The 22505-nt window shown below is 45.6% G+C and overlaps 2 protein-coding genes and 1 pseudogene across 2 annotated transcripts; all 3 read left to right on the top strand.

Annotated features, from left to right (window-relative positions):
* The first annotated feature begins 4122 nt into the window (after window positions 1-4122).
* LOC130210044 (olfactory receptor 5B17-like) lies at window positions 4123-7827 on the top strand (annotated as a pseudogene).
* A 4876-nt stretch (window positions 7828-12703) lies between these two features.
* LOC130191219 (olfactory receptor 52N5-like) lies at window positions 12704-13657 on the top strand. The gene has a single exon (XM_056410887.1). The coding sequence runs from the start codon at window positions 12704-12706 to the stop codon at window positions 13655-13657; it is 954 nt and encodes a 317-aa protein (XP_056266862.1).
* Window positions 13658-19652: 5995 nt separating this feature from the next.
* Window positions 19653-20606, top strand: LOC130210054 (olfactory receptor 52N2-like). Its single transcript, XM_056440049.1, has one exon. The coding sequence runs from the start codon at window positions 19653-19655 to the stop codon at window positions 20604-20606; it is 954 nt and encodes a 317-aa protein (XP_056296024.1).
* Window positions 20607-22505: the final 1899 nt, after the last annotated feature.

Consider the following 22505-nt stretch of genomic DNA (forward strand, 5'->3'; position numbering starts at 1 on the left):
CTTCTCTGTCCTTGTGTCTTTGTGTACTTCTCTGTACTTGTGTCTTGTGTACTTCTGTCCTTGTGTCTTGTGTACTTCTCTGTACTTGTGTCTTTGTGTACTTCTCTGTACTTGTGTCTTTGTGTACTTCTCTGTCCTTGTGTCTTTGTGTACTTCTCTGTACTTGTGTCTTTGTGTACTTCTCTGTACTTGTGTCTTTGTGTACTTCTCTGTACTTGTGTCTTTGTGTACTTCTCTGTCCTTGTGTCTTTGTGTACTTCTCTGTACTTGTGTCTTTGTGTACTTCTCTGTACTTGTGTCTTTGTGTACTTCTCTGTACTTGTGTCTTTGTGTACTTCTCTGTCCTTGTGTCTTTGTGTACTTCTCTGTACTTGTGTCTTTGTGTACTTCTCTGTACTTGTGTCTTTGTGTACTTCTCTGTACTTGTGTCTTTGTGTACTTCTCTGTCCTTGTGTCTTTGTGTACTTCTCTGTACTTGTGTCTTTGTGTACTTCTCTGTACTTGTGTCTTTGTGTACTTCTCTGTACTTGTGTCTTTGTGTACTTCTCTGTACTTGTGTCTTTGTGTACTTCTCTGTACTTGTGTCTTTGTGTACTTCTCTGTACTTGTGTCTTTGTGTACTTCTCTGTACTTGTGTCTTTGTGTACTTCTCTGTACTTGTGTCTTTGTGTACTTCTCTGTACTTGTGTCTTTGTGTACTTCTCTGTACTTGTGTCTTTGTGTACTTCTCTGTACTTGTGTCTTTGTGTACTTCTCTGTACTTGTGTCTTTGTGTACTTCTCTGTACTTGTGTCTTTGTGTACTTCTCTGTACTTGTGTCTTTGTGTACTTCTCTGTACTTGTGTCTTTGTGTACTTCTCTGTACTTGTGTCTTTGTGTACTTCTCTGTACTTGTGTCTTTGTGTACTTCTCTGTACTTGTGTCTTTGTGTACTTCTCTGTACTTGTGTCTTTGTGTACTTCTCTGTACTTGTGTCTTTGTGTACTTCTCTGTACTTGTGTCTTTGTGTACTTCTCTGTACTTGTGTCTTTGTGTACTTCTCTGTACTTGTGTCTTTGTGTACTTCTCTGTACTTGTGTCTTTGTGTACTTCTCTGTACTTGTGTCTTTGTGTACTTCTCTGTACTTGTGTCTTTGTGTACTTCTCTGTACTTGTGTCTTTGTGTACTTCTCTGTACTTGTGTCTTTGTGTACTTCTCTGTACTTGTGTCTTTGTGTACTTCTCTGTACTTGTGTCTTTGTGTACTTCTCTGTACTTGTGTCTTTGTGTACTTCTCTGTCCTTGTGTCTTTGTGTACTTCTCTGTACTTGTGTCTTTGTGTACTTCTCTGTACTTGTGTCTTTGTGTACTTCTCTGTACTTGTGTCTTTGTGTACTTCTCTGTACTTGTGTCTTTGTGTACTTCTCTGTACTTGTGTCTTTGTGTACTTCTCTGTACTTGTGTCTTTGTGTACTTCTCTGTACTTGTGTCTTGTGTACTTCTCTGTACTTGTGTCTTTGTGTACTTCTCTGTACTTGTGTCTTTGTGTACTTCTCTGTACTTGTGTCTTTGTGTACTTCTCTGTACTTGTGTCTTTGTGTACTTCTCTGTACTTGTGTCTTTGTGTACTTCTCTGTCCTTGTGTCTTTGTGTACTTCTCTGTACTTGTGTCTTTGTGTACTTCTCTGTACTTGTGTCTTTGTGTACTTCTCTGTACTTGTGTCTTTGTGTACTTCTCTGTACTTGTGTCTTTGTGTACTTCTCTGTACTTGTGTCTTTGTGTACTTCTCTGTACTTGTGTCTTGTACTTCTCTGTACTTGTCTTTGTGTACTTCTCTGTCTTGTGTGTACTTCTCTGTACTTGTGTCTTTGTGTACTTCTCTGTACTTGTGTCTTGTGTACTTCTCTGTACTTGTGTCTTTGTGTACTTCTCTGTACTTGTGTCTTTGTGTACTTCTCTGTCCTTGTGTCTTTGTGTACTTCTCTGTACTTGTGTCTTTGTGTACTTCTCTGTCCTTGTGTCTTTGTGTACTTCTCTGTCCTTGTGTCTTTGTGTACTTCTCTGTACTTGTGTCTTTGTGTACTTCTCTGTACTTGTGTCTTTGTGTACTTCTCTGTCCTTGTGTCTTTGTGTACTTCTCTGTACTTGTGTCTTTGTGTACTTCTCTGTACTTGTGTCTTTGTGTACTTCTCTGTCCTTGTGTCTTTGTGTACTTCTCTGTCCTTGTGTCTTTGTGTACTTCTCTGTACTTGTGTCTTTGTGTACTTCTCTGTCCTTGTGTCTTTGTGTACTTCTCTGTCCTTGTGTCTTTGTGTACTTCTCTGTACTTGTGTCTTTGTGTACTTCTCTGTACTTGTGTCTTTGTGTACTTCTCTGTACTTGTGTCTTTGTGTACTTCTCTGTACTTGTGTCTTTGTGTACTTCTCTGTCCTTGTGTCTTTGTGTACTTCTCTGTACTTGTGTCTTTGTGTACTTCTCTGTACTTGTGTCTTTGTGTACTTCTCTGTCCTTGTGTCTTTGTGTACTTCTCTGTACTTGTGTCTTTTCTTTGTGTACTTCTCTGTACTTGTGTCTTTGTGTACTTCTCTGTCCTTGTGTCTTTGTGTACTTCTCTGTCCTTGTGTCTTTGTGTATTTCTCTGTACTTGTGTCTTTGTGTACTTCTCTGTACTTGTGTCTTTGTGTACTTCTCTGTACTTGTGTCTTTGTGTACTTCTCTGTACTTGTGTCTTTGTGTACTTCTCTGTACTTGTGTCTTTGTGTACTTCTCTGTACTTGTGTCTTTGTGTACTTCTCTGTCCTTGTGTCTTTGTGTACTTCTCTGTACTTGTGTCTTTGTGTACTTCTCTGTACTTGTGTCTTTGTGTACTTCTCTGTCCTTGTGTCTTTGTGTATTTCTCTGTACTTGTGTCTTTGTGTACTTCTGTACTTGTGTCTTTGTGTACTTCTCTGTACTTGTGTCTTTGTGTACTTCTCTGTACTTGTGTCTTTGTGTACTTCTCTGTACTTGTGTCTTTGTGTACTTCTCTGTACTTGTGTCTTTGTGTACTTCTCTGTCCTTGTGTCTTTGTGTACTTCTCTGTACTTGTGTCTTTGTGTACTTCTCTGTCCTTGTGTCTTTGTGTACTTCTCTGTCCTTGTGTCTTTGTGTACTTCTCTGTACTTGTGTCTTTGTGTACTTCTCTGTACTTGTGTCTTTGTGTACTCAGTCTCAGCCGAGTACATGTTCCAATTCAAAGTCCGCTTCTCGCCTCACGGTCAAATGACGGATGTGACTTGATCCTCCCACTTTACCCAGAATGCATCAGAGGAGACATGTGCATACTCTGGCCAGCCGATATCCCAGAATGCATTTCACACCGGAAACAGTAGCGGAGGAGAAAATAAACTACTGACAGATGACTTTTGTAAATTCTGCAGAATAGTTCCCCGTCTCCATGACGACGGAGGTGTCCGGCTCCTCAGGTGGAAGGTGTCGTTTTCAGAGAAGCTGATCGGTGGGCGAGGAAGCCGTGAGAGGCGAGTTGTGGAAGCCGACCGTTGAAGAGGAAGTGTGATGAGGACACAGGACCATCACCCAGGAGGCCGCTGGCCCACGCGGCAGAAGGTTCAGCGGCGCTTGGAGCTCCGCTGCCTCCTGAAGAAGTCGTGGAGGATTCATTTCTCTGGAAAAGTTTCTAAAATCTATTTCTGTGTGAAAATATTCACAAACACTAAAGAAATACCAGAAGCCAGGATGTAACGCTGCTGCGTCAACACACGGAGTCTGAGGAGAATAATACCTCAACTTCACTTCCTGGAGACGGTGCCGCTGGAGGCTTGTTGCCATAGCAACCGTTGACCTCTCAGCGGCTGCAGCTGACAGGAGAATAAAAGCTCCGTCAGTGTCCCGGCCCTCAGCTGGAGGAGAGCGTCTCTGACGTTTCATTGAGGGAATGTTTTCATCTTGGTATTTTAGTTGAAGCGACCTTTTAATCAATGTGGATAAAAGGGAAAGAGATAAGAAGGAGATTTAATATGTTGATGCTTTGGTTTCAAACCTGTACCATGTTAATGTGGTCGTCATGGTGATACTTCCGTGGGTCGGGTCGCTGCTCTGAGGCTCAGTCTTCAACTCTCTGGCTGCTCTGTGACGGATAGGAAATGGAAAACGGTACTTCAGGGGCTCCTCTAATCCTGGACAGGTTAAAGGTCACCTCCCGGTCCTCCGTTCCCGCCTTCGTCCTCCTCCTCCTGGTCTACGTCTTCATCCTGGGGTCCAACGTGGGCCTGGTGGTGCTGATCTCAGCCCATGTACCTGCTGTTCTGCAACATGAACGACGTGCTGGGGGCCACGGTGGTGGTGCCTCACGTCCTCAGGGGCCTCTCTGAGTCCGGCTCCCAGCGCCTCATGGGCCTTCAGGCCTTCTGCGGTCACTCCCACACGGTGCTCATGATCATGGCCTTCGACCGCTATGTGGCCATCTGCAGCCCCCTGAGGTACGCCACCATCATGACCGGCCGGATGGTGGTGGCGCTGTCGGTGGCGGCCTGGATGGTGATTTTCTTCTTGGTGCTGGTCCTGGTGGGCCTGAGCGTCCGGCTGTCGCGCTGCAGGCGGGTCGTTCTCAACCCGTTCTGCGACAACCCCTCCCTGTTCAAGCTGTCCTGTGAGAGCCTCCTCGCCAACCACATCTACGGCCTCGGCTACACGGTGGTGCTGCTGGGCTCCTCCCTCGGCGGCGTGGCGCTCACCTACCTGAAGATCGCCGTCGTGTGTCTGAGCAGCAAAAACAAGTCCGTGAACATCAAAGCGCTGCAGACCTGCGCCTCCCACCTCGCCGCCTACGTCCTGCTGCTGGTGTCCGGCTTCATTATCGTGGTGCTGCACCGGTTCCCTCAGCTGGCGGACCACAGGAAGGTGGCGTCCGTCATGGGCCACGTGGCGCTGCCCGCTCTGAACGCCGTCGTCTACGGGCTGCAGATCAAAGAGGTCCGGCAGAGGGTTTGGGATTTGATCCATAACAATAAAGCAGCCTGAGTGGGAACACGTTTAATAACTTTACACGGTTTATTTCTGTTCGTGGTTTGAACCTCATTGTTCCAACATTAACATCATAAGGATGACATTCATAATCACCAGTTTAAATGTTTTATTCTAGTAAGACTATTGTGTGTTTCATGATTGAGTTCATACTTTATAATAAATGAAAATCTGTTAATACGAGATTCTATATTTTCTTTTTCATTTCAATATATTTTTTAAGTGGTCTATAAAGAAGATAGATGTGTAGTTATAGTTGAAAGACACTTGAAATGAAATCTGAATGAGGATATTCTTCACTGCTGAAGTACATTCAAATATTCTGTTGTAGTTGTTTTAACTAAATAATTCTGTTTAAATGCTTAAAGATATGCGTTGCTGTGCATTAATGTTTACAACAATAGGCCGTAACTCATTTACAAAATACAAGCTCAAAGTATAAAATACTGCTGCTGTGTGGTTGTGGGCTACGTTGTGCTTTTGAGCGATCAGATAGTTTAATTGCAAATTATAATTTAGTTTTGATTGGATAGAAATCTAAAGAAGTTAAAAAGTGACTTCATGTTGAAATGTTTGAACATATTATTCTAATGTTTAATGAACCATTCAGACTGCTGGCGACTCTTCATGTGACACGATGAAGGTGTTATGTCAAACGTCTATATTTAACTTATCAGCACAACATTTTGTATTGTGGTTGTTTTTGTTGTTGTTGAGTGTTTACAAACAAACATCCCTAAATCTGATTATTGTAATATATTTGTTATTTGTAAATATTAGACGTTACTTTGAAAGGTTTTTTCTTCTGGGATAAGAATGTTTAAATTATATAATCACGACATTGTGACCAAGTTGTTGATTTCAAAGGAAAATATGAATGTTATTGCCAAGTATTAATTTATTGTTAATATTTTCAAATCGTGCATATTGAACAATAGTTTCCCATATTTTTATTTCTTGGCTGCTGCTACTCACCCGTTTCAGAACACGTTGTTCTGATAGTGCAGTTCACAATAATTATTTGTTATACACACACATATATAGTTATGTATGTATATACCTATATATATAGTTATATATATATATATATAACTATATACATATATATATATAAGTAGTGAAGAGGCTCGCTTGCAATACCTTTGCCACTGAGCAACAAAAGTGCATTATAGGAGCGTATATACATACAGTGGTTACGGAAAGTCTTCAGACCCCTTTACATTTTTCACTCCTTGTTTCATTGCAACCATTTGCTAAAATCAAAAAAGTTCATGTTAAGTCTCATTAATGTAACTCAGCACCCCATCTTGACAGAAAAAACTGAAATGTAGAAATGTTTCCAAATGTATTGAAAAAAAGAAGTGAATCTCACATGGTCATAAATATTCAGACCCTTTGCTGTCCATTTCTTCTTATCCTTCTTGAGATGGGTCTACTCCTTCATTGGAGTCCAGCTGTGTTTAACCTGATGGACTTGATGAGGAAAGGCTCACACCTGTCTCTATAAGACCTGACATCTCACAGTGCATGTCAGAGCCAATAAGAATCATGAGGTGAAGGAACTACCCAAGGAGCTCAGAGACAGAACTGTGGCAAGGCACAGATCTGGACAAGGTCACACAAGAATGTCTGCAGCATTCAAGGTTCCTAAGAGCACAGGGCCTCCATCATCTTTACATGGAAGAAGTTTGGGACCACCAGACCGCCTTGGTGAGAGGTCAAGAAGAACCCAAAGATCCCTGTGGCTGAGCTCCAGAGATGCAGGAGGGAGATGGAGAATGTTCCACAGTCAACAATAACTGCAGCCCTCCACCAGTCGGGGCTTTATGGTCGAGGGCCCGACGGAGGCCTCTCCTCAGTGAGACAGATGAAAGCCTCATCGAGTTGAACACACATGAAGGACTCCCAGACTATGAGAAATAGGATTCTCTGGTCTGATTAGACCAAGATTAAACTTGTTGGCGTTAATTCTAAGCGGTATGTGTTGAGGACACCAGGCCCTGCTCCTCACCTCCCAATACAACCCAACAGTGAAACATGGGGTTGGCAGCATGTGACTCGTCGGTGCTGTGGTGGACCCCTGTTCTCTGTGACTCGTCGGTGCTGTGGTGGACCCCTGTTCTCTGTGACTCGTTGGTGCTGTGGTGGACCCCTGTTCTCTGTGACTCGTCGGTGCTGTGGTGGACCCCTGTTCTCTGTGACTCGTCGGTGCTGTGGTGGACCCCTGTTCTCTGTGACTCGTCGGTGCTGTGGTTGGACCCCTGTTCTCTGTGACTCGTCGGTGCTGTGGTGGACCCCTGTTCTCTGTGACTCGTCGGTGCTGTGGTCGAGCCCTGTTCTCTGTGACTCGTCGGTGCTGTGGTGGAGCCCTGTTCTCTGTGACTCGTCGGTGCTGTGGTGGAGCCCTGTTCTCTGTGACTCGTCGGTGCTGTGGTGGAGCCCTGTTCTCTGTGACTCGTCGGTGCTGTGGTGGAGCCCTGTTCTCTGTGACTCGTCGGTGCTGTGGTGGAGCCCTGTTCTCTGTGACTCGTCGGTGCTGTGGTGGAGCCCTGTTCTCTGTGACTCGTCGGTGCTGTGGTGGACCCCTGTTCTCTGTGACTCGTCGGTGCTGTGGTCGACCCCTGTTCTCTGTGACTCGTCGGTGCTGTGGTGGAGCCCTGTTCTCTGTGACTCGTCGGTGCTGTGGTGGAGCCCTGTTCTCTGTGACTCGTCGGTGCTGTGGTCGACCCCTGTTCTCTGTGACCCCCTGGTGGCTTCAGTTCCCCGTTTCCCGTTGGCGGCTCCAGCTCCCCGTCCCCGCCGACACCAGAGCCCCCTCCTCCTGAGCCTGGTTCCCCAGAGCCCTCTCCTCCTCTACTGTTCGCACGGAGGGGGGGGGGGGGGGTCGGTAAGGCAAAATGGAGCCCCGGTCTAAGTCGGGCAGTGGGGGTATGTGGCAGCTGGGTAGTGGGGGTCTGCTGTGGAGTTGTGTGGGGGAGTGGCTTGGGGACAGGTGCCGCAAATGGGCCTAATTGGCCCCAGATGTGGGGGATCTGTTTGATTATCCCTCAGCTATATAAGCTGGAGGGGAGATGGAGGGAGTGGTGAGCAGAGCAGAGGCACAGTCTGCGGTCTAAAACGGATAAAGATCTTACCAACTATTCCATGTGTAGCTGATCCTTGGTGCTTATGGTGGAAACCTACTGGTGACGGCCTGATACCTGTCACAAGTGGTCAGGAATGTTCTCCTCTATCTGTTGTGTGGGATCCACTCAGAAAAGGTTCAAGTTAAGAATCAAGAAGGTATATTTTCGAGTGAACAAAAGCATTCTGATGACGGGATGGAAACAAAAACGATCTGACAATGAACAAACAGTCGACACAGACTGAATATACAGGGGAATGGTTTGCCAGAACCTCCTTGAGGCCAACCAAAAGTCCTTCTCCATGCCATGGCCTCACCGAACTCCTCCCATGCCCGAGTTTTCACATCTGCGACCACCGCAGCCCTTCTGGCCTGCCGGTACCTATCAGTCCTCTGCCAGATGTTACCAGTTCAATCGCATTACACATTTGGGCTTGTCAGGTCTTTCTAGCCAACCCCCCCCCCCTCCATCTGATCCAACTCACCACCAGGTGGAGATCAGTTGACAGCTCTGCTCCTCGTGGCTACCACACAAGTCCAATAACGTAACACCTCTCGGGTTCAGATTGGCAAGCCGATCCTCCCAATCACCCCGCCAGGTTTCTCTGTCATTGCCCACGTGAGCGTTGAAGTCTCCCAGGAGATCTATGGAGTCGGCTGGCATGGCTCTATCCAGGACCCCTCCCACCGACTCCAAGAAGGCCGGATACTCTGAACTGCGGTTTGGTGGATGAGCACAAACCACAGTCTGAGCCTTACTCCACAACCCGTAGGCGCAGGGAGGCTGCCCGCACCTCCAACATTCCTGCTCTGATGTTTGAGGTATCCCCTGTGGGTTGGGAAGGGTGCCAACATTTGCTTGGGTCAGAGGATTGGTTAACCGAGGGAGGGGTGCTGACCGTGTGGCTGGTATAGATTGCGTCAGAAGCTGCGTTGGCCTAGTGTGAGCCAGTGCACCGCCGCTGTCCCCCTGACAGCCGGGAAGAACGGCCAGGTGATCCTCCGCTAGAGGACCCACTCAGATGTCCTGTCCGGCAGCGCCCCCATGAACTGCTCCAAGACCTTCTCCACCACAAATGTCTCCAGAACAGTTTGCACATCGTCTGCTGGCGTCAATTTTTCAAGAGTTACCCCCACCCAGGTGGTGGGGTTCTGCGCCGACAGCGCTGCAGCTTTACGGTTGGCGAGCTTTACGAGGGCGTAGGTCTGCCTCTCAGCCTGGACCAGGAGTTTCTCCAGGTATTGGCAGATTGCCTCCGCCTGGTCCCGCTGCATCGCTGCGATCAAACCCAGCATCTGCCCGAACGCGATGATCGGCTGGGTTTGCAGATTCGGGTGTTGCTCCTCTCTTTCCATGTTCACTTTTCCTTCAGGGGGCCCCACGTTGGGCTCCAGTGTAACAACTCCTGTCACAATCCCCGTGGTTTTCCCACCAGCACCACTTCACTCTTGTGTGGCTCTCTCCGAAGGAGGTCGCATTTTTCGCTCCCTCTCCTTCCCCTGATCTTCCCTGCTTGGCTCCTATCGTCATGTCTTGTCTTATACTTGAGATACTCTCTCCACATCGCTCATCCAATCAACTGGTCTCTCGACGCAATTGACACCATCTTCTCAACGAGAAGCTCGGGTTCGAAGGAACCTGCCCGTCCTGCCGGGACATTGGCAGCTGGTTACACGATGGACGCGTGGGAACGTTGGCGTATCATGTGCCTAGCGGCCTGTGACGATTCCCTGGCCATCACCCGTGGGTTTCCCCCCAAAGCACCAAGGACACCAGACACCAACGAGGTTCCGTTAGATAACATACTTTATTTGTCACAGCAGACCACAAGACTGCGCCTCTGTTCACTCCTTCCTCCCCTCCACTCTCACTCAGAGCTTTTATCAGGCCAGCACCGGCTGCTGACTGATTGCCAACTAGTCAGAGCAGCTGACTGATTAACAACCAGCCAGCAGCCGAGGCCAAATTGGAGACAGCTGCCACACGGCCCTTTCCGTGGAGGACGTTGAAGACATCTACCTTTTCAGAACTATGATTACAGGATTTCTGCTGTTTGGATTTGGCGCTGCCCTGGCTTATCGGAAAATTAATGAAGCAGTGACAGCTGTTAAAAGCCCCCTAAGGCTGCCCGACATGATTGATGCGCTGGGTAGAGTTGTTGGCACTCAGACTGTGGCTTTAAACCGCCAGATTGACAACATCGTCGAGAAGCTCTTGGCTCTGCAAATGAAATTGGATCGATTTGAAAACCTATTGGAAAATGGGAGGAAAATGGAGGGATAGTAGTTGCGCAAATTGAATGCAGCTACTTGCAAGACCAAAAAATCCCAATCTGATCTGCTTTCAGCTCCCTCAACCAATACGGCCTTAGCCAAGGCCGTTACTGGAACAACAACTCCCCTGATGTTCGCTGAACTGAGAAACTCTCTCATTCCCTTCCCCCTCACCACAGACACCTGTGGATTGTTGACTATTTCCGGGACCTTTTTTACATTACATTACATGTCATTTAGCAGACGCTTTTATCCAAAGCGACTTACAATAAGTGCATTTCAACCTAGAGTACAAACTAAGAACAACAAGAATACAGGAAGTAACATTTCCTCAACATAGTCGAACTACAAAAGTACCATAAGTAAGTGCTATCTAAGTGCCACTGAAGTGCTAATCTGTGTTTTAATCCAGATATAGTCGGAAAAGGTGTGTTTTCAGTCTTTTCAAGGCTGTCTCCATTGCAACGACCATCTTGCGAACTGAGAACTGTCTGATTGTGGCCTGGAGGAAGACGACAACACAGGCCAGTCATACACAAACTTTCAACACACTGATATGCATTCACTACCCTCACCCCCCATCCCAAGACCTGCTGTGATTCTCATTCATTCCATGAGCCACTCAAATGGCATTATTATGTTCAAGTCAGTTCACTAGCATTATGTCATCATTTTAAGTTATTTATAGTCCTGGGATGTTCTCATTTAGGTAGAGATAATGCAAAGAACCATCAAAAGCTGGTCTCCAGGTAACAATGGTGCAGTCATCCAATGCTTCAGCTGATAAAAGGAGTCCAAGGAGGAGGAGGAGGAGGAGGTCAAAGTCCACAGGTGAGCATGAGACACACTGGTTGTTACCTGAATGATGACATTCACTCGTCAGCTTAAACCATCTTCTCTTCTTCTATTGTTGCCAAAGTCTGTGAAAATCTGTTAATACGAGATTCTATATTTTCTTTTTCATTTCAATATATTTTTTAAGTGGTCTATAAAGAAGATAGATGTGTAGTTATAGTTGAAAGACACTTGAAATGAAATCTGAATCAAACTATAGTTTGAATTTGAAAGGCAAAGCAAAGTAAAATACAAAAAGATCCAGGAATATCTTAAAGTGCATTTTATTGTATGTATTTTATTTAAATGAGCAGTGAATTGTTCATTGAACACTGAAAGTCTACAGATTAATATTCTCAAACAACATCATCTTATTCAAGTAGCATTGTGCTATTAATGCATACATGTTTTATTATTATTGTGGTATGTCTCAGCGTAGTTATGGGATGTTTGATTTGTCATTGTCAGTGAGACAAATGTCCCTGTTGGCTGTTTGCTGATTGATTTATTATGATCTTTTTGTCAAATTAGAAGTATTTTAGTTTTTAAACAAGCAAATGAGAATATGAAATGTAGTGTGATTATAATATATCTTGAATGTTTCGTAAATGATTTGATTAAATGTCGTAATGAGGATATTCTTCACTGCTGAAGTACATTCAAATATTCTGTTGTAGTTGTTTTAACTAAATAATTCTGTTTAAATGCTTAAAGATATGCGTTGCTGTGCATTAATGTTTACAACAATAGGCCGTAACTCATTTACAAAATACAAGCTCAAAGTATAAAATACTGCTGCTGTGTGGTTGTGGGCTACGTTGTGCTTTTGAGCGATCAGATAGTTTAATTGCAAATTATAATTTAGTTTTGATTGGATAGAAATCTAAAGAAGTTAAAAAGTGACTTCATGTTGAAATGTTTGAACATATTATTCTAATGTTTAATGAACCATTCAGACTGCTGGCGACTCTTCATGTGACACGATGAAGGTGTTATGTCAAACGTCTATATTTAACTTATCAGCACAACATTTTGTATTGTGGTTGTTTTTGTTGTTGAGTGTTTACAAACAAACATCCCTAAATCTGATTATTGTAATATATTTGTTATTTGTAAATATTGGACGTTACTTTGAAAGGTTTTTTCTTCTGGGATAAGAATGTTTAAATTATATAATCACGACATTGTGATCAAGTTGTTGATTTCAAAGGAAAATATGAATGTTATTGCCAAGTATTAATTTATTGTGAATATTTTCAAATCGTGCATATTGAACAATAGTTTCCCATATTTTTATTTCATGGCTGCTGCTACTCACCCGTTTCAGAAGACGTTGTTCTGATAGTGCAGTTCACAATAATTATTTGTTATACATATATAACGATATATATATATATATAAAACCAATATCTTCACTTGATTATATAGTAAAGTTCTATATTTTCACTAGGCTTACATCAACCGTCTGCATGATGGAGAACCAAACTTTAAGTCCAGATATTCTATTCCTGGAGGGGTTAAAGGTCAGCCCCCAGTCCTCCATTCCCGCCTTCGTCCTCCTCCTCCTCATCTACGTCTACATCATGGTGTCCAACGTCGGCCTGGTGTTGTTGATCTTGACGGAGAGCAGCCTCCACCAGCCCATGTACCTGCTGTTCTGCAACATGAGTATAAACGATGCGTTCGGGGCGACGGTCATGGTGCCTGGCTTGTTAGCTGATGTTTTTACTCCGATCTCAGAGCGCTACATCCACTATTATGAATGTGTCTTTCAGGCCTTCTGCAGTCACTTTTTTGCTGGCGTCTCCCACACGGTGCTCATGATCATGGCCTTCGACCGCTATGTGGCCATCTGCAGCCCCCTGAGGTACGCCACCATCATGACCGGCCGGATGGTGGTGGCGCTGTCGGTGGCGGCCTGGATGGTGATTTTCTTCTTGGTGCTGGTCCTGGTGGGCCTGAGCGTCCGGCTGTCGCGCTGCAGGCGGGTCGTTCTCAACCCGTACTGCGACAACCCCTCCCTGTTCAAGCTGTCCTGTGAGAGCCTCCTCGCCAACCACATCTACGGCCTCGGCTACACGGTGGTGCTGCTGGGCTCCTCCCTCGGCGGCATGGCGCTTACCTACCTGAAGATCGCCGTCGTGTGTCTGAGCAGCAAAAACAAGTCCGTGAACATCAAAGCGCTGCAGACCTGCGCCTCCCACCTCGCCGCCTACTTCATCCTGATCTTGTCCGGCTTCATTATCGTTATCCTTCATCGGTTCCCTCACTTGTCTGACCACAGGAAGTTGGCGTCCATCTTCATCCATGTGGTTCCTCCTTCCATGAACTCTGTTATCTACGGACTGCAGATTAAAGCAGTCAGGGAAAAGATTATGATCATATTTAAGAAGAATAAACCAACAGTGTCAATTATAAAATGAGGTTATAAAATGTGAGGATGCGTCAATAAAACAAGCTTGAACGTCAGTATGTGTAGGATTGAAAATCCTTAAATTAAATCTGGTGGTACAATAAAAAAAGACCTAAACCCTTGAGTCTCAATTTCGTTAAATTTAAAAGAGAGTTCCCACAAACCAGTGAAGGGGCTCGCTTACAAGTTCATGATAGGACCAGATTTATACCGTATATATATATATATACATTCATATTTACATACTTGATTCATCCCCAGGGGCACATTTCTTTATACCGTTAGAAAACAAGGTTACAATATGTACATTACAATAGCAGAGCAGGACATGTTACATTTAAGAAAATTAAATAATGAAATAATAAAGAAAATGTGTGAGTGTGGTTGCTGGGGCGTGATTAGGCTCAGCTGTGGAAGTGTGTGGGGGAGTGGCTCAGGGAACAGGTGCCGGGAATAGGTCTAATTGGCCTCAGATGTGGGCAATCAGGTTGATTTTCTCTTTCATATATCAGCTGCAATGGAGATGGATGGACGAGACCGGCAGAGCATACACTGAATAAAGTATCTTGCCAAACGTTACATTACGTTTCTTCATTCCTTGGTGCTTGGGGGAAACCCGGGGGGAGAGTAACAATACCTTTTAAACTGGAGCCCAATGTGGGCGCCCCTGAATTAAAAAAGTCCATGGAAGGAAAGCAGCATTAACCGAATATGCTAGACCAGCCGATCATCGTGTTGGGTGAGATGCTGGGTTTGATTGTAACGATGCAGCAGGACCAGGCGAAGGCAAACCGACAGTTCCTGGGGGCACTCCAGGACCAGACTAAGAGGCTTGACCTATGCCCTCGAGCAGCCCGAGGATGGGCCCTTTTCGTACGCGCACCAGCTGAAGGAAGCCGCCAACAGATGGCTACAGCCCAGGAGCTCAGGAGGGGCGCAGGCGGTGCTAGAGAAGGTCGTTTTGGAGCAGTTCGTGGAGGGGCTACGGGCCAGAACATCTGAGTAGGTATGCTGTCCCGGCACAACATCGCTGGAGGCCACCATCACTCTAGATGAGTTTGATGGATAAAATGTTTTAAATGGTGTGCTTCCACAACATATACATATAACGTGTTAAACTTTTGCATTGTGTTATATTTGGCTTAAATTACTTCAACAAAGATAATTTAGAGGGCACACACAGCTCTCTCCCTGAGACGAGGTTCAAGAAAGCCAGACGTAGACAGACCCAGCGGCCTGGTGCTGGTCCAGAATTAACCGGTAGAGAGGAGACTGCAGAGCGAGGGCCGGGAGGCTCAGACCAGATAACGATCAGAGGAGCGAGGAGGGAGACGTCAGTAAGAAACCTCCACATTCCTTAAAGTAACCGGCTTGAACTGGGACAGGGTTAAACTGACTGATGAGAACTATGTAATGAGGGAGTGGACGGAGGCGGCACATGTTATTGAGTGTGATGTATGAATAATGTCAATGTGTTGGTTCGGGAGTTGGTAAAGACAGATGCAGAGGAGGTCGTTGTCTTTAATACCGGACCCAGCTCAGGTTTATTTGTGAAACTGTTGGTTACAAATAAATCTACATGAAGTGAACTCTGATCCAAACTCTCTGTGTCCTGTGGGTGTTACTGAGGTCCAGAGGGTGAGTCTCCTGTGTGTGTGTGTGTGTGTGTGAGTCTCCTGTGTGTGTGTGTGAGTCTCCTGTGTGTGTGTGTGTGTGAGTCTCCTGTGTGTGTGTGTGTGTGTGTGTGTGTGTGTGTATGTGTGAGTCTCCTGTGGCGTCTCAGCAGCAGTCAGATAGGAGAGAGATATAAGTTTATAAGCATCAGGTTAAGAGATTAATCAGAATGGACCGAGAAGGAAGAAATCCAGCCACAACAGGAGGATCACCCGGCGGCTCATCCCTGCTGTCAGAGGGACAGCGGCGGCGTACTGGCTCCGGCCAGGCCAACACATGTCCTGACGCGACCCATACCGGCTCCACGGTCAGCACCCCTCCCTCGGTCCCCCAATCCTGTGTCCCCAGCAAACGCCGGCACCCCTCGAACATCAGGGCAGGAGTGTTGGAGGTATGGGTAGCCCGCACACGTCCGGAGGGAGTGTCCACTGATGGAAGTCAGCCAGGTGATCTGGGTTGCCGGCTCTCCAACACCATCCCCAGGGCTGGGAGCGAAGTACCGCAGAGCGGGAAGAATCCAGGGGTGTAAACATCAGACAATGGTGGATTCTGGCTGTACAGTCTATGAACCACCGGAGCCTGGTTCGGACCGCGGCATCCATCAATCCGGCCTCGCTCCTTTTTGAAGACCATCTCTCCAGGACCCAGAGAACAGACATTGCCCAGTTGCAAGAACAGTTTGCTGACGTGTTCTCTCTTCTTCTAGGATGCACAATCTTCATAGTGCACCAGATTGAGACTTCCGGGCATTACGGTGCGGTCACCAACCTACAGGTGACCTGAACACGAAATAAAAGTGGTTCAGAGGGAATTGGCTGCTACGCTGGAGATAGGGGTAATAGAAGAGTCCCAAAGTACGTGGTGAAGCCCCATTGTTCTTGTGGTCAAGATGGATGGGTCTATACTGTTCTCCTGGGTCTGACTCCGTGAGGGTGCCCCAGTTTCCCTGGTCCGCGAGAGGTAGCTTCATCCCGTGGGCTGCGATCCGGAAGGGTTTTTTAAACTGCTCTTAGCCTGGGCTCTCCCCCGAGACCTGTTTGCTTTGGGCGACCCTACCAGGGGCGGATGCCTGGGACAACATAGCTCCCAGGATCACTGAGCCACTGAAACTCCTCCACCACGTTAAGGTCTCGATTCACGGAAGTGGGAAAATCTTTCGTGGAGAGAGGCTCCGCTGGTTCCCCCTCCCCGTCTGCAGAGTCAGACAACCTTGCGTTACGGCTGAGCACCATGCATATATCGCATGACCCTGTCTTCTGTGAACGCACCCCAGCAGCCTGTCCCATTAACTTATCAAACCCCAGCCAATCTGTTCCCAAGGTTACGGATTGCGTAAGGTGGGAGCTAACCAAATTATGCTTTCCCCCCCTGTGTCTAATATCCGCTGAAACTATGGTATACTCGTGAATGTCCCAATGCACACATCTAATTTCCAAATACCATGGCTCCATCAATGCCCCCGGGTCGAACGACGCTCTGGTGGATCATAGACTGTGTTGATCAGGAATCCACTATTGCCTGAAGTGTACCGCCCTGGATTCTTCCCGCTCTGCGGTACTTCACTCCCAGCCCTGGGGATGGTGTTGGAGAGCCAGCAACCCAGATCACCTGGCTGACTTCCATCAGTGGACACGCCCTCCTGATGTGTCCGGACTGCCCGCACCTCCAACATTCCTGCTCTGATGTTTGAGGTATCCCCTGTGGGTTGGGAAGGGTGCCAACATTTGCTTGGGTCAGAGGTTTGGTTAACCGAGGGAGGGGTGCTGACCGTGTGGCTGGTATAGATTGCGTCAGAAGCTGCGTTGGCCTAGTGTGAGCCAGTGCACCGCCGCTGTCCCCCTGACAGCCGGGAAGAACAGCCAGGTGATCCTCCACTAGAGGACCCACTCAGATGTCCTGTCCGGCAGCGCCCCCATGAACTGCTCCAAGACCTTCTCCACCACAAATGTCTCCAGAACAGTTTGTACATTGTCTGCCGGCGTCAATTTTTCAAGAGTTACCCCCACCCAGGTGGTGGGGTTCTGCGCCGACAGCGCTGCAGCTTTACGGTTGGCGAGCTTTACGAGGGCGTAGGTCTGCCTCTCAGCCTGGACCAGGAGTTTCTCCAGGTATTGGCAGTTTGCCTCCGCCTGGTCCCGCTGCATCGCTGCGATCAAACCCAGCATCTGCCCGAACGCGATGATCGGCTGGGTTTGCAGATTCGGGTGTTGCTCCTCTCTTTCCATGTTCACTTTTCCTTCAGGGGGCCCCACGTTGGGCTCCAGTGTAACAACTCCTGTCACAATCCCCGTGGTTTTCCCACCAGCACCAAGGAATGAGCACACTAAGCGTAACGTTTGACAAGATACTTTATTCAGTGTGTCTGTTATGCCGGTCCCCTCTCTCCATCTCCATTGCAGCTGATATAGGGGAGAGACCCAATCTTCCTGATTCCCTGCAGCTGAGCCCACTTAGGCCTCTTCCCGGCACATGTTCCCTGTTCCACTACACCACTTCTCTCCACAGCTGAGCCTAACCACACCTCAGCCACCACAATGACATTTTCAACAGCACCACTTCACTCCTGTTCATTTAGCCTCAGAAATACAATTGTATTTAATAGTAATCAAGGCAAGACCTGCTGTGATTCTCATTCGTTCCATGAGCCACTCAAATGGCATTATTATGTTCAAGTCAGTTCACTAGCATTATGTCATCATTTTAAGTTATTTATAGTCCTGGGATGTTCTCATTTAGGTAGAGATAATGCAAATAACCATCAAAAGCTGGTCTCCAGGTAACAATGGTGCAGTCATCCAATGCTTCAGCTGATAAAAGGAGTCCAAGGAGGAGGAGGAGGAGGAGGAGGTCAAAGTCCACAGGTGAGCATGAGACACACTGGTTGTTACCTGAATGATGACATTCACTCGTCAGCTTAAACCATCTTCTCTTCTTCTATTGTTGCCAAAGTCTGTGAAAATCTGTTAATACGAGATTCTATATTTTCTTTTTCAATTCAATATATTTTTTAAGTGGTCTATAAAGAAGATAGATGTGTAGTTATAGTTGAAAGACACTTGAAATGAAATCTGAATCAAACTATAGTTTGAATTTGAAAGGCAAAGCAAAGTAAAATACAAAAAGATCCAGGAATATCTTAAAGTGCATTTTATCGTATGTATTTTATTTAAATGAGCAGTGAATTGTTCATTGAACACTGAAAGTCTACAGATTAATATTCTCAAACAACATCATCTTATTCAAGTAGCATTGTGCTATTAATGCATACATTTTTTATTATTATTGTGGTATGTCTCAGCGTAGTTATGGGATGTTTGATTTGTCATTGTCAGTGAGACAAATGTCCCTGTTGGCTGTTTGCTGATTGATTTATTATGATCTTTTTGTCAAATTAGAAGTATTTTAGTTTTAAACAAGCAAATGAGAATATGAAATGTAGTGTGATTATAATATATCTTGAATGTTTCGTAAATGATTTGATTAAATGTCGTAATGAGGATATTCTTCACTGCTGAAGTACATTCAAATATTCTGTTGTAGTTGTTTTAACTAAATAATTCTGTTTAAATGCTTAAAGATATGCGTTGCTGTGCATTAATGTTTACAACAATAGGCGTAACTCATTTACAAAATACAAGCTCAAAGTATAAAATACTGCTGCTGTGTGGTTGTGGGCTACGTTGTGCTTTTGAGCGATCAGATAGTTTAATTGCAAATTATAATTTAGTTTTGATTGGATAGAAATCTAAAGAAGTTAAAAAGTGACTTCATGTTGAAATGTTTGAACATATTATTCTAATGTTTAATGAACCATTCAGACTGCTGGCAACTCTTCATGTGACACGATGAAGGTGTTATGTCAAACGTCTATATTTAACTTATCAGCACAACATTTTGTATTGTGGTTGTTTTTGTTGTTGAGTGTTTACAAACAAACATCCCTAAATCTGATTATTGTAATATATTTGTTATTTGTAAATATTGGACGTTACTTTGAAAGGTTTTTTCTTCTGGGATAAGAATGTTTAAATTATATAATCACGACATTGTGACCAAGTTGTTGATTTCAAAGGAAAATATGAATGTTATTGCCAAGTATTAATTTATTGTGAATATTTTCAAATCGTGCATATTGAACAATAGTTTCCCATATTTTTATTTCATGGCTGCTGCTACTCACCCGTTTCAGAAGACGTTGTTCTGATAGTGCAGTTCACAATAATTATTTGTTATACATATATAACGATATATATATATATATAAAACCAATATCTTCACTTGATTATAGAGTAAAGTTCTATATTTTCACTAGGCTTACATCAACCGTCTGCATGATGGAGAACCAAACTTTAAGTCCAGATATTCTATTCCTGGAGGGGTTAAAGGTCAGCCCCCAGTCCTCCATTCCCGCCTTCGTCCTCCTCCTCCTCATCTACGTCTTCATCATGGTGTCCAACGTCGGCCTGGTGTTGTTGATCTTGACGGAGAGCAGCCTCCACCAGCCCATGTACCTGCTGTTCTGCAACATGAGTATAAACGATGCGTTCGGGGCGACGGTCATGGTGCCTGGCTTGTTAGCTGATGTTTTTACTCCGATCTCAGAGCGCTACATCCACTATTATGAATGTGTCTTTCAGGCCTTCTGCGGTCACTTGCACGCCGGCGTCGCCCACACGGTGCTCATGATCATGGCCTTCGACCGCTATGTGGCCATCTGCAGCCCCCTGAGGTACGCCACCATCATGACCGGCCGGATGGTGGTGGCGCTGTCGGTGGCGGCCTGGATGGTGATTTTCTTCTTGGTGCTGGTCCTGGTGGGCCTGAGCGTCCGGCTGTCGCGCTGCAGGCGGGTCGTTCTCAACCCGTTCTGCGACAACCCCTCCCTGTTCAAGCTGTCCTGTGAGAGCCTCCTCGCCAACCACATCTACGGCCTCGGCTACACGGTGGTGCTGCTGGGCTCCTCCCTCGGCGGCGTGGCGCTCACCTACCTGAAGATCGCCGTCGTGTGTCTGAGCAGCAAAAACAAGTCTGTGAACATCAAAGCGCTGCAGACCTGCGCCTCCCACCTCGCCGCCTACTTCATCCTGATCTTGTCCGGCTTCATTGTCGTTAGTCTCCATCGGTTCCCTCAGCTGGCGGACCACAGGAAGTTGGCGTCCATCTTGATCCATGTGGTTCCTCCTTCCATGAACTCTGTTATCTACGGACTGCAGATTAAAGCAGTCAGGGAAAAGATTATGATCATATTTAAGAAGAATAAACCAAGAGTGTCAATTATAAAATGAGGTTATAAAATGTGAGGATGCGTCAATAAAACAAGCTTGAACGTCAGTATGTGTAGGATTGAAAATCCTTAAGTTAAATCTGGTGGTACAATAAAGAAAGACCTAAACACGTGAGTCTCACTTTTTTTAAATTTTAAAGAAGGTTCCCACAAAGCAGTGAAGAGGCTCGCTTGCAATACCTTTGCCACTGAGCAACAACATTTTATTATAGGAGCGTATATATATATATAGATACTTTATTCATCCCCAGGAATGTTCTCCTGTGTCCATCCTTGTCAAGCGGAGCTGAAGCAGTCTGTTGGAGAACGTCCCCCGCTCTCCCTGCAGTCGATGGTGGACCACCTGTTTAGGATAGTTCTGTTTGCAGCCAATGATGAAGCCGGCCGTCCTCACTAGTTTAGTGAGTCGGTGTCTCCGGATCCAATGCTGCTCCCCCAGCAGACTACGCAGAAGTACAGAGTGGTCTCCAACGTCTTGCTGCACACATCGAAGGATCCAAGTTTCCTCGAGAAAAAGATTTGATTCATCCCCTTCTTGTCCACAGCGTTGATCAAACTTGGACAAATGTATACAACATTCAGCAACAGGGGTTTTGTCTTTAAAAAATTGATATTCAAATGTCCAGCATCAAATTGATTTTCTTTACTTTAATGTTCTTAATGTGCAGCTTTATTATCTTAACATCCGATCGAAACACTGATGGCGACATCATCTGGTTATGTCACATATGTGGACACAATGTGCAAGATTAGCTGGAATAAAGATCAAACTAAAATAAATAACAAGATGCTTTTGATTATTTCATTTCATAGTTTTAATATACAAGTCTAACAAAAACAAGTGTGTAACATTTAAAGAAAACTTTGACATTAAACAATTAAATTTCGTGTGAGTTCTTTACTTCATGGTTCTCACTGGATGAGAACATTCAGAGCAAGGAACATCCATGGTAGTAGAACATATTATTCCATTTGATCACATAAACACCAAACTAAGAGGACAGGAGGAGTGCATGAAATCTTCTTTTTACATGTGATTATTTAAATTAACAGCTTATCTCTTGCATCAAAACAAGTAACATTCCTACTTTTTACAGTTTAAATGGTTACGGTCGGCTCAATTATTGCGATTAAAGTAGTCTTGGATTCACTTTGTTCTTCAGTTCCACAGAGTTCCCTCCAGCATAAAACAACGGTGCTCCTTCTTTCAGGTGCAATATGTAGCGCCCTGCTGGTCTCTTTACCGGCGTTTTGTTGTCACGTCTGTTTAACAAGTTAAAAGAAGTATATGTAGTTTGGAAAAGTGTGCAAGTGTCCTACAGTTTAAAGTTGCCCTTGAACCTCTCGTGTCTCGACCCATTCATTGCTCAGGTTTCAAAATGGTTGGCAGCCAATCAGAACAAGTCTGAAGAACTTTTGGGTAACCTGCCGGTTCTGAGGGAAGAGGGGGAGAGAGGCAGGAAAAGAAAGAGGAGAAGGAGAGAGGAGGACAACAGAGACGTGGAGGGACATCTACAACCAGACGGTGAGCAACTCGGGGTGCTGAGGTCAGTGGTCTGGTTCTAGAGGCTAACAAGCTAGCTACTAACAAGCTAGCGGCTAAAGCGCTAGCGGAAGCTAGTGGCTTACAAGCTAGTGGAAGCTAGCGGCTTACAAGCTAGCGGAAGCTAGTATCTTACAAGCTAGTGGAGGCTAGTGGCTTACAAGCTATCGGAAGCTAGTGGCTTACAAGCTAGTGGAGGCTAGTGGCTTACAAGCTAGTGGAAGCTAGTGGCTTACAAGCTAGCGGAAGCTATCGGCTAACAAGCTAGCGGAAGCTAGCAGCAAACAAGCTAGTGGAGGCTAGTGGCTTACAAGCTAGCGGAAGCTAGTGGCTTACAAGCTAGTGGAAGCTAGTGGC

Source organism: Pseudoliparis swirei, chromosome 3 (genome assembly GCF_029220125.1).
Source record: "Pseudoliparis swirei isolate HS2019 ecotype Mariana Trench chromosome 3, NWPU_hadal_v1, whole genome shotgun sequence".
Classification (NCBI taxonomy): Eukaryota; Metazoa; Chordata; class Actinopteri; order Perciformes; family Liparidae; genus Pseudoliparis; species Pseudoliparis swirei.

Excerpts from the sequence above, each read along its gene's own strand:
- LOC130191219 (XM_056410887.1), top strand. The coding sequence starts at position 12,704 with ATGATGGAGAACCAAACTTTAAGTCCAGATATTCTATTCCTGGAGGGG.
- LOC130210054 (XM_056440049.1), top strand. The coding sequence starts at position 19,653 with ATGATGGAGAACCAAACTTTAAGTCCAGATATTCTATTCCTGGAGGGG.